The 16888-nt window shown below is 40.9% G+C and overlaps 1 protein-coding gene across 10 annotated transcripts in view; it reads left to right on the forward strand.

Annotated features, from left to right (window-relative positions):
- Positions 1 to 16888, forward strand: part of CACNA1C (calcium voltage-gated channel subunit alpha1 C) — a 641635-nt gene that overhangs the window by 418619 nt on the left and 206128 nt on the right. For all 10 annotated transcript variants that reach the window (XM_059403911.1, XM_059403906.1, XM_059403901.1 and 7 more), the window contains exon 6: positions 10631 to 10789. In XM_059403911.1, the coding sequence (XP_059259894.1) occupies positions 10631 to 10789 (159 nt within the window). The remainder of the gene's footprint in view (positions 1 to 10630; positions 10790 to 16888) is intronic.

A 16888-nucleotide genomic window follows, 5' to 3' on the forward strand; every position in this document is an offset into this window, starting at 1 on the left:
TCTCACCTCTACACTGATGGCCACTGACTGATCAGAGTGGTGGTTGCTGAAGGTTGGGGTGGCTGTAGCAATTTCTTCAAATAAGATAATGATGACATTTGCTACAATTGATTGACTTTTCCTTTCATGAACAATTTCTCTATAGCTTGTGATACTCTGATAACATTTTCCACATAGTAAAACCTCTTTCAAAATTGGAGTCCATCCTTTCAAATCCTGCTGCTGCTCTATCAGTTTATGTAATATTTCTAAGTCCTTAGCTGTCATTTCAGCAGTCTTCATGGCATCTTCACCAGGAGTAGATTCCATTCAAGAAGCCACTGTCCTTGTTCATGAGAAGCAGCTCCTCATCTGTTCAAGTGTTATCACAAGATTGCAGCCATTCAGTCATATCTTCAGACTCCACTTCTAGCTCTCTTGCTCTTTCCACCACATCTGCAATTACTTCCTCTGAAGTCTTGACTCCCTCAAAGTCAGCAGTGAAGGTTGGAACCAACTTCTTCCGAACCCTTTTTAATGTTGATTTTTTTACCTCTTTCTGTGAATCACAGATGTTCAAAATGGCATCTAGAATGGTAAATCCTTTTCAGAAGGTTTTCAATATACTCTTCCCAGATCCATCTGAGGAATCACCATCGATGGGAGCTATAGTTTTATAAAATGTATTTCTTAAATTGCAAAACCTGGAAGTTGAATTTACTCTTTGATCCACAGGTGGCAAAATGGATGTTCAGTTAGTAGTCATGAAAACATTAATTTCATTCTATGTCTGCATTAGAGTTCTTGGGTGACCAGGTACATTGTTAGTAAGCAGTGATATTTTGAAAGGAATCTTTTTTTTCTGGGCAGTAGTTCTCAACAGTGGACCTAAAATATTTAGTAAACCGTATTGTCAACAGATAATGCTGTCATCCAAGGTTTGCTTTTCCATTTATAGAGCACAGACTATATTTAGCATAATTTTTGTGGGCCACATGATGGTAAATGAGCATTGGTTTAACTTAAAATCATCAGCTGCATTAGCCCCTAAAAGAGTCAACCAGTCCTTTGAAGTTTTGAAGCCAGGCATTGACTTCTCCTTTCTAGTTATCAAAGTCTAGAAGGCATCTTCCAATATGAGACTGTTCTGTCCACATTGAAAATTTGTTGTTTAGTGTAGCCACCTTCATTAATGATCTTGGCTAGATCTTCTGATAACTCACTGCAGCTTCTACATCAACACTCTGCTGCTTCACCTTGCACTTTTATATTATGGAGATGGATTCTCTCCTTAAACCCCATGAATCAAGCTCTTCTAGCCTCAGACTTTTCTTCTGCATCTTCCTTACCTCTCTCAGCCTTCACGGAAGTAAAGAGACTTAGGGCCTTGCTCTGGATTAGGCTTTGGCTTAAAGGAATGTGGCTAGTGATATCTTCTCTCCAGGCCACCAGAACTTTCTTATCAGTGATAAGCCTATTTCACTTTCTTATCATTCATGCATTCACTGGAATAGCACTTTTAATTTCCTTCAAGAACATTTCCTTTGCTTTCACAACCTGGCTGTTAGATGTGAGAGGTATGGCTTTCAGCCTCTCAGCTTTGGACACGCCTTTCTCTCTAAGCTTAATCATTGCTAGCTTTTGATTTAAAGGGAGGGAGAGAGACACATGATTCTTCCTTTCACTTAAACATTTAGAGGCCATTGTAGGATGTTAATTGGCCTAATTTCAATATTGTTGTGTTTCACAGAACATTTACTAATTAAGTTTGCCATCTTATATAGGTAGGGTTCATGGAACCCCAAAACAATTACAATAGTACGTCAAAGATCACTGATCTCATTGATCACAGATGACCATAACAAATATAATAATAGTGAAAACATTTAAAAAATTGTGAACATTACCAAAATGTGACACAGAGACACAAAATGAGCAAAAGGCTGCTGTGAAAATGGCACAAATAGATTTGGTCAGTGCAGGCCTATCATAAAACTTTATTTAAAAAAATAAATCAAATAAATAAATAAATAAATAAATAAAGCAAGCAAGCAGTATCTACCGAGTGCAGTAGAGCAAAGCACAATAAAACCTCTGTTCTATTGACCCAGTTCCCCGCCTTCCTTTGCTCTGTGGCTAGGCTGAGGATTATTTCCTCCATTTTACAAATGAGGAAGTTGTCAGGAGAGCCTTTCTCACCGTGCTTCCTGAATTGTTCTCTCTGAAAGTGAAAGTGATTTCTGGTTCCCCACACTTCAAACAGAAGTAGTAAACTGGTTATCTCCTTCCAGTAATGTTTTTTAAGAGGCAGAACAAAGTCAAGGGAAAAGCATGAGGCAGGGCAGGAGAGCCATAGGTCTTTCCACAGCTGTTCAGAAAACCTTCCTCAGCTGGAACTTACAGACCCCTCTGCCTGGACTTGTCTACCTGCCCACTCACTTGGCAAGATTCTCTTCCTCTTAGGGAAGCCGTCCTCTACCATCCCTGCCCAAGGATGATCCTTGCCGTAACTTGTTCTCTTCCCTTAAAGCTCTAAACAAGTTTTTGATTATTTATTGATTATGTGATTGTTTGATTCATGTTTGGCTTCCATTACAAGCTCCGTGAGGACAATGCCTACAGAGCTCTTATATACCACTTTATCCCCAACCCTAGCATAACAGGTGGCCCATAAAGCATAGCTTGATAAATATCCTTTGAATGAGTGAAAATTTAAGTAGCAAGTTAGGTGATCCCAAAATCCTCTTCCTGTTCTGACAAACTGTGAGTCTATCTATGAGAAACTTTTACCTCCCACCACCACACTAAACCCAAACCAAACTCTTTTCCTAGTTTAGTGATTCTCATCATTATTTCCTTATTGATTCTATGATCAGGATTTCTTGATCATTTTTATTGCCTTCTGAGTGCTTGGCTGGAGCCATGGAGTCTGGAAAGTTGGGACATGAAATGTACATTCCTAGCCACCATCACCAACAAAAATAGCTGTAAGTCAAAGCAGAAACTAGACAATGAAATCAGACTAACATTAGCAAAGATCTCCAATTTGGGGGTCTTCAATTATTTCTCTCTTTCCTCTTATTTTACACTAGAGTGACTTGAAAGTTGAGTTCAAAAGAAGGAGCATGGGAATAGAGTTTATATGGCCTGTTGGTCTAGCACTTGATCAGACAACCTTTCTGCACATTACTTTTCAGCCCCAGTAACTTTTCATTTCCTTCCTCAGGCTCTTGCTCACAAAGTCATTTTCAAACTCTCTCCTGATGTGACCCCTGGGGCCCTGTGAAGAACAATTCATCACCAAAGCAGGACTTAGTGAAGATGCTCTTTTATAAAACAAAAGATTGTGATATGTCCTCAGCCTTGTATCCATCACAGTAAACCCATCTCATAATGGGTGTGGAAGCTTGGGCACTTTCAGGCCAATCTCAACACTGTCTTCAGGAGAGATGCCAGGTTTTGCTTTCCATAACTGAATGATGGTTCCTCTTAATCTTTTAAGGAGAAACAGGATGTTTTATGTACTCAGATCTTCTAAGCCTTTCCTAACCTGGAATTTTCAGTTTGAACCCCTAAAGTTATACAGGCAATTGTCCAGGACTTAACAGAAACATAAGAGAGAGAAAAGGAAAAGCCATACACATCAACTAAGCCCCATCTCTGTCCTTTTCTAAAATTCAGCATTGGATGGTGGCACTTCCCAAAGTCCCGTCTCCCTGGGAGGTCTGGCAGCAGGCATTTTGGGAGATTTTCCTTCCACCAAGAGGTTACCTGACATGAACTGCAAATTATCAGACACTGGATTTCAAGATTATATGTTTAATCCCTGTGTGGAACTATATGTTCCAAATTTTCTGGTATAGTTCTCATATCAAACATTATCCCCATAAGTATATGTATATTTGTCAGCTCTCATAACCTGATGTGAGGCTAGGAAAATAAACTCATCCTGTTTGTGAGCCTTTACTGATCTTGTGTTCACAGGACATTTTCCAGCAGTTGCTTCACCTAGGTAAGCCTAAGGCCCATTTACTTCCACCAGCATGAGCAGCCACCCCTGAAGAAGGGCCTAGCAATTGCTTATCTGCCATAAGCATGGCTTATCTGAGAAGAACACTTGGGTGGAGAAATGCTGATGTGTTTTCCAAATTAGAGCTTGAGCTAAAGGAGCCATTTCTGGGACAGCTGTGAGCCAGTTCCAAAGAGAAGATATTAAGCATCTGGGGCTTAAGAGCCAAATTCTGTATGATGGAATGGAAAGAAAGCATTCTGGCCCAATCTTTCACACACCAGCCTGACTTCTGCCATCCAAGGCTGGCTGTGAGGAAAGTAGGTAGGAACTAGAAGCCTTTCCTGGACTGGCCTTGGAAATATCTGGGCTCTCCTGGAAGCAGGGCCTAGGCTCCCCACCTTTGCTGCCAATGTTGCAAGCATGTGCTAGTGCTTTACAGACACAGAATTTAGAGACTGAAAGCCACACTGTAGGTGGTATGGGGAAGCATCTAACACAATGGCAAAGCCCACAGGCTCTGGGCTATGCCTGGCCCTGTACCCCACACCATTCACCAGCTGTGTACATATTGGAAAGTCATTTAATCTCTCTGGGATTTGCTTTTCTCATCTGTAAAATACAGTTAATAACAACACCTATTTCAGGACACCTGGATGGTTAAGTGTCTGCCTTTAGCTCAGGTCATGATCCCAAGGTCCTGGGATTGAATCTACCTTTGGGCTCCTTCCTGAGCAGGGAGCCAGTTTCTCCCTCTGCCTGCCCTTCCCCCTGCTTGTGCTCTCTCTCTCTCTCTCTCTGACAAATAAATAAAATCTTTAAAAAAAAAAAAAAAAACAAACCTACTTCATAAGTTGCCAGGAGGAAATGGAATAATCCAAGTAGAGTGTTGAGAGCTGCACCTGACCCACACATGGTAGTATCTTCAGAACAGCTTAACAAGAAAATAGGAGGCTTTGGTGTGCCTAAGCAATTCTTCACCCCATGGCTGAATGTCCACAAAGCACCTCCTTCAAGAACTTATTCAGTCAATGATTGGACACACCTGAGATGGAGAGCCAACTATTATTTAAATTCTATTTAGTTAACATAGAGTGTATTATTAGTTTCAGGTGTAGAATCTAGAGATTCATCAGTTGCATAGAGCACCCAGTGCTCATTAGTTACCCCATCTCCCACCCCTCTCCCCTCCAGCAACCCTGTTTGTTCCCTAGAGTTAAGAGTCTCTTACAGTTTGTCACCCTCTCTGATTTCATCTTATTTTATTTTTCCTTCCCTTCCCCTATGCTCACCTGTTTTGTTTCTTAAATTCCACATATGAATGAAATCATATGGTATGTCTTCCTATGACTGACTGACTTATTTCTGTTAGCATAATATCCTCTAGTTCCACTCACGTGATTGCAAATGGCAAGATTTCATTCTTTCTGATGGCTGAGTCATATTCCTGTATGTGTGCATGTACCACATCTTCTTTATCCATTCATCTGTTGACAGGCAGACATCTGGGCTCTTTCCATGTTTTGGCTATTCCACTACCTCTTAAAACATCCCACTCCTCTTCAGATAGATCTGGTTTTTTGATAGTTTTCATATCTGTTGAATCTAAATCTTTCTTGGAAATTTCCAAGCTCGTCCTGGTTCCATGTGTATGGTTATATCAAACTCATCTAATTCCTCTTCCTCAAAATAGCAGTTTAAGTAATGTGAAAATCATTGATATCACCCTTCCTGCCTGTGCCTTTCCCATTCCATGATTCTTATCTTTTCCTGACAATACATCTTCAGTTTCATCTAAAGATTATTGAATGACATTGTCTCCAATTCTTTCATCATTATGCTTTTTTTTTTGAGGCAGCCTGTGCTTACAAATGTGATTTATCTCCATGTGCATTGAGTCACTACTATGTGCTGAGATACAAAGATGAGAAGATGGAATGAGGCTGCAGGGAATGGTGGAAGAGCATATGCTAAGATAGGAAGGCATGAAGCCAAAGAACTTCAGACAGTTCAGTGTATTCCTGGAATGTAAGGTGTAAACTGGAATTGGATGCAATGAAACTACAAAAGGAGACAAGTGGGTTTTACCTGTAGGCGATAAGGGTCATCAAAGGACTTTTCATCGGGGGGACAAGACATTCTGGTTTGTCCTTTAGCATGAGATTTCTAACTGCAGCAAAAGATCGAATAAAACTGGACATAAAGAGACATTAATGGAATGAAGAACACCAAGAAGATAAAGAAGAGGGGCGCCTGGGTGACTCAGTGGATTTAGCCTCTGCCTTCCGGTCCCATGTCCGGCTCTCTGCTCAGCGGAGACCCTTCTTCCCTTCTCTCTCTGCCTGCCTCTCTGCCTACTTGTGATCTCTGTCTGTCAAATAGATAAATAAATCTTTAAAAAAAAAAAAAAGAAAAGAAAGAAGAAGAAGAAGAAGAAGAAAACAAGTCATGAACAAAAATGTCCAAAATATGTGCCCAATGCTAAACGTGCTTATCTCTGGGTGGTGGAATAAGGGATGATTACCTTCTACTTTTTGCTTCCCATGTTTTGTAATTTCTCTGTCATAGCTATTTTCTATTTTCTCTATGATTTTCTATTTTTCCTATGATACATGATTTTTCGTATGTTAGTTATGTAGTAAATATAAGTCATTCTTGTCTAAAGACACTTCAAAATCAAACTGTGTGAGTTGGTAACCAGTTAGAGGGAAGAGCCTCAGGAATCAGTTTCTGGCCTGGGTGCTCAGGTGGGTGGTACAGCCCCTGGCTGAGATGGGGCAAGGGAACAGAGCAGTACTGCAGAACTCTGACAGTATGCCTTATGGTGGGAAGGAAGCCCACTGGCTCCTGTGGCTTCCTGTTGACCTCTCTGTAACCCACTCATTAATCTTTGCCTGAGTTTGCAAGCCCCTGAAACTTACTTGTCCATTCACATCCTTACCTGTATAGCAGACTCCATTGCAGCAAAGGCCATCAGAGCGCCGTGATAGCAAGAGCATTTACTTAGATTGAAAGTTGTGTCCCTCCTTCAATAAATACTCACTGAGTGCCTTCCATGGGCTCAACACCAAGCTGGGCATCAGTGCTAAGCTGGTGAAAAGAGCAGGCAGTTCCTGTCTTCACAAAACTCAGCCCAGTGTGAAGGACAGATAAAAATGCATAAAGACCACTTACTGGACATATAATTCCAAAGTGAGACTAATGCTCCAAAGGAAGGGAAATGGTTCCAAGGAGATATATAAGAGAGGAAACTTCTCTGTCTGGGAGCCTGGGGAAGGATCTGCAGAAAGAGAGATGCTTGGGTTGAGAGATGAAGGCCTCATAGGAGGTAACCATGGGAAAGACTTCCAGGCTGAGGGAACAGCAGGCTTCACAGCCCCGTGGCAGGGAGGCACAGGCATACCTTGTTTGATTACACTTCACACTATTGTGCTTGCAGATGTTACTTGTTTTTTTGTTTTTTTAAATTGAAGGTTTGTGGTACCCCTGCATCCAGCAAATCCATCAAGCCATTTTCCTGGCAATGTTGTGTCTCTGTGTCACACTTGGGTTATTCTCACAATATTTCAAACTTTTTTTTTTATTATTTTATGTGTCATGGTGGTCTGTAATCAGTGATTAGGACTCACTGAAAGCTCAGATGATGGTGAGCATTGTTTTGCAAGAAAGTATTTTGTAATTAAGGTGTATATGTTGGTTTTTTAGAGATAATGCTATTGCATACTTAATAGATTCCAGCATCATGTAAACTTAACTTTTACATGCCCTGGGAAAGACAAACATGCACTTGATTTGCTTTAGTGCAATATTCCTTTCATTGCTATGGTCTGGAACTGAACCCTCAAGATCTCTGAGATCTGCCAGTATGGCATATTTGAGGCAAAAAGAAAAGCTGTTTTGACCAGGAGCACAGAAAGTGAGGATGCAGGGGATGGGAGTGGGTGGAGAAATAGATAGGGGTCCAGTCCTTGTGCCACATTGAAGGGCACAAGAGAGACTCTGGTCTTTATTCTAAGAGCAGAACCTCTGGCCACAGCACAAAGGAGAGGTTCCCATTCTGTGTATCCCACCACTTTCTCACCAGCCCAGGCTATGGACCGAAGGCCTGATAACAAAAGCTCACTGGTGGCCTGGGTAGGCAGCATTGGGAGACCTCCCTCCCCCTTCAGTGAGCAGCACTTAGAGCGTTCCCCCGCCAGCAGACACCTCTGAAACTTGTTTTTGCAGTTCAGTTTTCAACTTCTTCCATGGGTTCGCATACTTAACCACTAATGTGTGTACAACTTGCTAATTAATGAAATCATTTGGATCTGAAAACATCTTGTTCTAATGGGAGGCTGCAAGGCACTCTCATTAATTCACAGGTAAAATTATTCCAGCTTTTCTCTTCTTTTTTTTCCCTCTCCCCATCTTGGCTCAATAACTGGGGAGAATTCCTCTAATTAGCCTTGAGAAAAATTACTCCACCAATCACAGAACACCAGCGGCTGCCTTGGGATCTGGGGAGAGGGTGACCCAGACTTTGTTTATCCAGTGCAGAAGGACTGTGGGTGAATGCAAAGGTGAAACTCCCAATGCACAGAGCAGGGGAAGGATATCCACAGTTGGTAGGCCACATCAGGTGGAGACGCTAAAAGTGCCCTGTGTGGTGTGATGCACAGGTGGGTGTCCTATCATATGTATGTCAAAGGCGGCCACAGGTTTTCTGCACAATTAGCCTCCATTTAAGGAAGGACAATATGCCCCCCCACCACGTCTCTCCTAGGAGATGAAGACTTGGTGTTATCACTGTTGACAGAAAGCTTTCTTTGAACTGGGGGTAATCTGGGGGTGACTTGCTGGTGACTCTCCACCATTTTGCAAATGAAAACTTGTAACATCCCTTTTAAACAAAGAGCATTCTTGGTGTCATTTATGATTGAGCTTATAAGTTAGGGGGGGCCATCAAAAAAAAATGAAATCTTGCCATTTGCAACAACATGGATGGGACTAGAGGGTATTATGCTAAGTGAAATAAGTCAATCAGAGAAAGAAAATTATCATATGATCTCACTGAAACATGGAATTTAAGAAACAGAGCAGAGGATCATAGGGGAAGGGAGGGGAAAAAATGAAACAAGACGAAATCAGAAAGGGAAACAAACCATAAAAGACTCATAATCATGGGAAACAAACTGAGGGTTGCTGGAGGAGAGGGGGGTGGAGGGATGGGGTAACGGGGTAATGGACATTGGAGAGGGTATGTGTTGTAATGAGCCCTGGATGTTATAGAAGACTGATGAATCAGACCTCTACCCCTGAAACAAATAATACATTGTATGTTAATTAATTGAATTTAAATTTTTTTAAAAAGAATTAAAAATTCTCTTTTACTTACAGTTCCTCCAACTATCCTTATCCTAACACACAAACTTTTTTTTCGACATTCTTAGATGATGAACAACTTGACCAAGAAACTATTTTTAAAGTAAAGTATAAATAAACATACTATCATTTCCAAATGCTGTCCAAAGACATCAGGGGAATTTATTCTAGATATATTAGCCCTGCCTATAACTATAAATTAAACATGTCCTGAAATCTTGAAAAAAATTTTTTTAATTAAATTAAAATTTTTAAAAAGCTAAAAGAGAGAGAGAGAAAGCAGGAAAAAAATATAAAAGTTAGGGAGTCCTTTTTCCCATAAGACAGCAGTATAAGCCTATAGACTTTTGGAGTTCACTGACAAGACCCATGTGCTAAACAGGATTTTTCATTTACTTTTTTTTTTTTTTTCCTGACTGGATCTGGGTACTTTCAGTTTTTATTGTGGTAATGTATCCATTTCAAAATTTGCCATTATAACCACTTTAAGTGTATGGTCCAGTGGCACTAAGTATATTCACATTGTAAAATCATCACCACCATCTATCTCTGGAAGTTTTTCATCTTTCCAAATGGAAAGTACATACCCATTAATCATGAACTCCCTTCACTGGGGTTTTTGAATGGAAGGCTATAATGTTCTTCAGACTTGGGTCCTGAGGGAGAGGCCTGGTCAGAAATCTGTAGGAAGAAAGGTCCACTCATGTAGTCCTTAGAGAGAAGCCCACAGAGGTCTCACCACCTACATGTATCCTGAGATATGAATAAGTTTCAACAAAGGAAGTCCTACCCTCCCAGATGCCTGGCAACCAGATTTTTGTTTTCCAGCAGGTGGGTCAGCCTTTGGCTCTAGTAATCTCACCTGTGATAAGCAAGTCTTTGCAGGGCTATCTCTAGTCAAAATTAACTCTTACTATAGTGAGATGCTGGTCTGGGACAAAAAGATGTTACGATATTAGAAAATTGGATAGTTCTGGATAAAACAATATGTTCTTCCCCTTAGAAGCACAGCATCTGCCAGTCCTTTCATTTGGATGTGCCTCTGAGAAAGATCTGGAGTCAGGCCAACCTAGATATCAATCCCTACTCTGTCACTCACTGACTGTGTGACCTTAAGCCTCACTTTCCTCATCTAAAAAATGGGGCTTGTGATACATCACTGGTAAAGTTGCTAAGAAAATTGCATGAGATTACATCAGTATGGCATCCAAGATAGCATTTGGTTCAATAAATGGAAACTGATGTGCTCACTGTTACTGTCTGATTTTGTCATTGCAGGCCTCCAGGTGGTTCTGAATTCCATTATCAAGGCTATGGTGCCCCTGCTGCATATTGCCCTGTTAGTGCTGTTTGTCATCATCATCTACGCCATCATCGGCCTGGAGCTCTTCATGGGGAAAATGCATAAGACCTGCTACAACCAGGAAGGCATAGCAGGTAAGGGAAGATGCCCAGTGGTCAGCTCTCAAGAAGCTTCCCTGGCTTGTTGCTACTTTCCTTGTAATGGGGTGAACAGCCACCATGTGATCACTGGCGCTAGGGAAGGCCCCCTCCATTCAGGTACTCATCTTTCCATTCTGTGGAATGAAAGGCAGAGGTTGGTATTATTTTCCTCTTAGTTACTTTCTTTCTAATAAAATAGGTCTTTGTTAAAACAGTTAATTGCAAGTTTCCGTCCAGCACTACTAAACGGTTAAATGAGCTGTGTGAATCAAGAAGCATCACCTAGACAACCTGGAGTATTTTAAGAATCAGAACTGATGTAATGAGCATGTATATCTCTGTCCAGTGTCACTTGTCATCCAAAGCCCTTCCACGAAAGCAGCTTTGCCAGCAGCCAGTAGATGTCTCCATCCCAACCCTGGGTTCTGTGCACCCTTGGCTCTTCTGTGCTGTGTTTTCTGCTTCTCTCTTCATAGGCCTGACAGATGCTGGCCCCCTGTCACAGGGTGTGGTGGAGGGGGAGCTTCTTGAGACTTCTCTTCCCATGGTCTTTCCATAAATCAGTATATTTAACAAGAAATGCTGAACTATTAGGCACTTCTCTGAATAGGACTAAAATTTTGGCTTATGGGATATATTACAAACTTTTGTCTTAGGTTACTAAAATCTCAGTGGTGCCTTTAAAAAAAAAATCATTTAAACAGGAATTGACAGAGCTTCTCAGAAGACATGTAAAATAGTTTAAAACAAAAACTTGTTGAAAAAAAATACTTCCCCCCTAAAAGGATTAGAAGTGTTAAATTTATGTGATTGTTTTTTCCAACAACCAGATCTTTCATCTTGATTTTTGACATCTTGGTAGAGAAAGGGGAGACATCTGTCTGAAGCTTTAAAAGATAACTCATTTCTCTCCATCTGTACTGCTTCTCCTTCCCATTCAGCCCAGGCATTAAATTAAATTTGACCCCTCTTGCTTTACGATGGTGAGGAGGGACAGATCTGCACAACAAGGAATGACATAGGCTATTCATATTCAGAAATCAAAATAGAGTACCTGATCTAGAGGGTCTGGTTTAACTGGGTGGATTGACTGGGTATTTGTAGTTTCTAAATCACCACTACGTGACCATAGTCCTAAAACAACAACAACAACAACAAAACCCCATAAACCTATGATTACAGATTCACACCATTGTTTTTACTTTTTTGATAAGGAGTCTATTTAAGAGACCATTTTTTCACTCTGGAGAGAACTTCCTAATTATTTGAGCCATAATTGTATAAAATAAACTGTCGGGGCACCTGGGTGGCTTAGAGGGTTAGGCCTCTGCCTTGGGCTTCAGTCATGGTCTCAGGGTCCTGGGACCAAGTCCCGCATCGGGCTAAGGAGGCTCAGCAGAGAACCTGTCCCCCACCCCCTCTCTCTGCCTGCCTCTCTGCCTATGGGTGATCTCTCTGTCAAATATATAAATAAAATCTTTTTAAAAAAATAAATTAAATAAACTGTCATGTTTAAAAAAAACCAAGTTCTTTAATATTAGGACAGATCTTGCCTTCAGTTAAAATTCTGAGATTTTCAGCTTTGTTTAGAGGAATACCAAATAATGCAATGAGTAGTATTTTTCCCTTGAATTCAAATCCTTCTTGCTCAGTTTAGTCTATAGCCAGCCCTAAACCAATAAATTTATGTTAATTGTGTAGCTTTGTTAGAGCTCATTCTAAGTCCCACTTAAGAGCTGGACCGTTAATCTCTAAAGTTTACGCAGTGTATTGAAATGATCAGTGACTCTTTAGACTCAAACTCCTCAGGGTGTCATAGGGAGGTTGAGTGTCAAAGACCCCAAGAGCAGGTGTGTGTGATGGTATGGCTCTCACCAACAGCATGCCAAGAGGCAGGAAGAGAATGAAATGGTGAATTTCTGCCATAGAGCTAATGATAGCAACCTTATCCTGTAACCAACCACTTACCTAGGGAGCACAGCTCCCAGAGCTGCACATAGCTTCTATCAATCCTGCTGAGAAAACAGCAAAAGTACATTTTTCACTGGTGGCAAGATCCTCTAAGGGCCTGTGCTAACAAGCAACCCTGAATGTTGGAAGTCACTGGGCTTTGTTATCAGACCTGCAGTGGCTTCAACCAGCAAGAAAATGACGGGCACGATAAACAAAGGAGACACAAGATAGGATGCTCTTCTCTGAACCGCAGCTGCAGAGTCTGGTGAAACAGCCACCAATGGCCTGCCAGTGCTTATAGCAGCCTCCCCACTCTTAGGATAAGGACCAGAACTGGCCTCACCAATTGGAATGGCCTTTTTAGAACTGTATTGTTTTCCATTCTTGATTTAAAAAACAAACAAAAAACAGGACTAGGAGAAATTCTTGGGATGTCGCCTTCATCCTACCAGAAGATGCATCAGATTATTTAGCGGTGGGATTTACCTTCACCCCACAAGTCAGAAGGGAAGTTAGCTGCCATGGTGAAAAGGACCATCAGCCTGGGGATCCAGGGTGTCAGAGAACAGACACTGAGAGAAGTGTTCCAGAGAGAGGAGCCATGCCAGCTCCAGGAAGGTGACCTCACTCTGTGTGGAGCCAAGCTCCCTGCTGGGAAGAGGTGCTGAGGACACCTGGCTGTAGATGCCTCTTCACTCAACACTCTGCAATCAGGAGCTTTTGGAGCTCCTCCTTCCTAAATCTGCCATCTGATGACAAATCCAGGGCCCCACTCCATCCTTCCCAACAGAACATGAAACCACAGTCATCAGAGCCTCTTCCACCTACATAGTGACTAAATTAATGAGAAGGGAAAAAAAAGTATGGGATTCTGGACTTACTCCATGCAGTCATAGAGGAGACCAAAAACCTGCAATCTTTGAAACCAACCCCCATGTTGGTTTTGGAGAGTTTTATACCACCTTTGGAATAGGTGATGTTTTTCATAAACATCAGACTTTGTGTTGAATTACCATATTTTTCTACCAATTTAGATTATACAAAAGTGTTTGTGAGCCTTTGTGATAAAGGAATTTAGATCAAATTCTTCTTGTTGCACTCTAAGACTTTTTCTCACACTGGGAATTTTATGTGCTTGTAGATTGTAGGACACATAAGATTTTGAGCCATGCTTTGGCTGAAGAAAGCTCTGGAGCTGGCTGGGTAGACCATAATTCAGCCTGTAGGCTGCCCTTCCAGTTCCCTGTAGAGGTGGTCTCTGAAGAGGCAATTTTTCTCTGATCCCAGAGGCATCTGCAAGGCGCCTTCCTAGTTCCTCAACAGACACATCACCATATGCCGGCACCTTTTGTTTCTGGCTGTCCCATCTGTTTGATGGCACTCTGAGCCAGGCCACTCTGAATCGTTCTCCCAAGCACACTAATTACCCCTGAGACTGGCAAAGAATTGGTTGGTTCAAACCTAGAAATGAAATCACTCTCATTGTATTCACTCCTTAAAGTTGGGTCCTAAAAAAGTAATTGATTTTGTCTTTGGTGATTTCTCCTTGGAACCCCTAACTGGCAATCTCCCAGGATTTCATGTTTTTGTTGGTATTAACTGCTTTTCTAAAATCTCTCCTAATCTTTGCCTCCATTCTTTTACCACAAACTTAATTTGGTCTTTCCAGAATGATTCTACTTCACTTCTGTTTTAAAGCATAAGGCCTACATCTTTGTTTCTTTCTCCTACATTTGTTCCTGCTTTCGTCCCTAGGGCTTCATGACTCTGCAGAAGAAAACCAACACAATTTTCATGTTCAAACTAATTTCCCCCCTCCTTCAAGTGCATGTCGCAAGGACCTGCTGATGTGTGTGTGTTCACATTTTTCAAGTGTTCCCTTCAGTGCTTTTTATAGATACCTATTTTTACCAGATCATCATTGCTTCTTAATTGTTCTCAAATCTTTTTTTATTGTTGTTCAAGATAGTTTAAAATAGCAGTGGTGTTTGAGCCTTTAGATAATCTCTCTGAACCTCGTCCTTTTATTATGATGATGATGATGATGATTAATGAGATCCCTTCCCCTTGATGCCGTTTTCCTTTCAGCATATACTTTTCTATAAAACCCCAAAGGTGGTGGGTATTAAGGTGGGCACGTATTGCATGGAGCACTGGGTGTGGTGCAAAAACAATGAATACTGTTACGCTGAAAAGAAATTAAAAAAAAAAAAAAAACACCACAAGATGTTTTTCTTCCTTGAGGACACTCAGCATTCACTTTAGCAACCTTCACTTTTGCCTTATTTTTGCCTGTTTCAGAAATAGAGAGCACAGGAAAGGCTGTCAGATGAGCAGTGACAACACAATGATTAACAACATCTTTATTCACTAGAAGGCAAAACAGGAGAAAAAGAAATGCAAGTTTTTCTTCCGTTTTTTCACCTTCTCTTTTGCTCCCATCTTCTATATCATTCCAGCACTTTTATCACAGTGACTGAACATATCACAGTAGAAAGTCATCACCAGAACGGGTGAGAAACCCAACAGAACATATAATGTATTTAGTTCTTGGTTTCCCAGTTTCTCAATTTTTTAGGTGTTTTTTGCCCACTTTTTTATGCATTCTTTAGGGTTGGGATTGATTTCTGAGTTTCCCTCTTTTTCTAGCCTCCCGTTGTTTAAACTCACAGCCAAATCTCCAAAGACTTTAAAAATTCAGAAGTCACAAAAAATTAACTAGAGTTCAGTTCCAGGAGCAGAACCCTACTGGGAACCAGAACCTGGAGTCAGGAAATGGGGTGGACACTGTCATTCCCTCAAACAGTTCAGGGACCAGTGGTGCAGACCTTTACACCTTGGTCATCACACAAAGACCCACACACAACCTGAAGTACCAGGCCAAGGATAAGCCAGGAAGCATGGTTCACAAAAGCCCAAATCTGGAAATAATCCAAATGTCCATCCACTGGTGAATGGTTAGAGGTACAGTGAAATGCACTGCTTGGCAACAAAAATAATATACTATACTGATATGGGCAACAACACAGATGAACCACAAAAACATTATGCGAAGTGAAAGAAGACGGACACAAAAAGCCACATATTGTATGATTCTATTTATATGAAATTTCTGGAAAGGCAAAGCTATAGAGACAGAGTGTAGATCAGGTTGCTGGGGGCTGGGGAGAGGAGCTTGGATTGACTGCAAACAGGCACACAGGAATTTAGGAGGATGATGGACATGTTTTAAAATGGGTTGTGGTGATAGCTGTACAACTATATAAATTTACTAAAAATAATTGAGCTGTACATTTACATTGATGAATTGTAAGACATGTAAATTATATTTCAATAAAGCTGTTAAGACAGAAAAAAGTAAAAAAGCCAAGAAGAGGGGCGCCTGGGTGGCTCAGTGGGTTAAGCCGCTGCCTTCGGCTCAGGTCATGATCTCAGGGTCCTGGGATCGAGTCCCACATCGGGCTCTCTGCTCAGCAGGAAGCCTGCTTCCCCCTCTCTCTCTCTGCCTGCCTCTCCATCTACTTGTAATTTCTCTCTGTCAAATAAATAAATAAAATCTTTAAAAAAAAAAAATTAAAAAAAAAAATTAAAAAAAAAAAAAAAAAAGCCAAGAAGACACACTCCAGCATGTATTTCCAACCATACTGCTCAGTTCCATTCTCCTAAGAACTGTCTCTTAGTTAGGATTAATATTCCTCTTCCTGTCTTCCTCTTTGGAGTAAACAGTTTCAAATTTGAAACCACAAACTGAGAAAGAGCCAACCAACCAATAGTCTTCAATGCACAGGTACTAGACATTCGTAATTGTTGTGATGCATATGAAATAAGAAAAGACCCTGGGTGATCTGTTATTTTCTAAGTGAAGAACTATAAGTAAATTCTATCTGGGGGCATATCTTCATTATTGTTAAATTATCATTTGTTATGACTGAAGTCTATTCTGTTTATTACTGTTACCTTCTATAAGCATGAGACAATGTCCTTAATTTCACAAGCTTCTGTGAAATTCAAACTATTACCTTACACAGCTGGGTCAAGGCTACCAGTATTTTACCATAATGGGAATTCTTAGATCAGTCTAGTCTTTTTTTATTTTTTAAGGGTTCTATTTATTTATTAGAGAGAGAGAGAGCACACATG

The sequence above is a fragment of the Mustela nigripes genome, chromosome 6 (genome assembly GCF_022355385.1).
Source record: "Mustela nigripes isolate SB6536 chromosome 6, MUSNIG.SB6536, whole genome shotgun sequence".
Lineage (NCBI taxonomy): Eukaryota > Metazoa > Chordata > Mammalia > Carnivora > Mustelidae > Mustela > Mustela nigripes.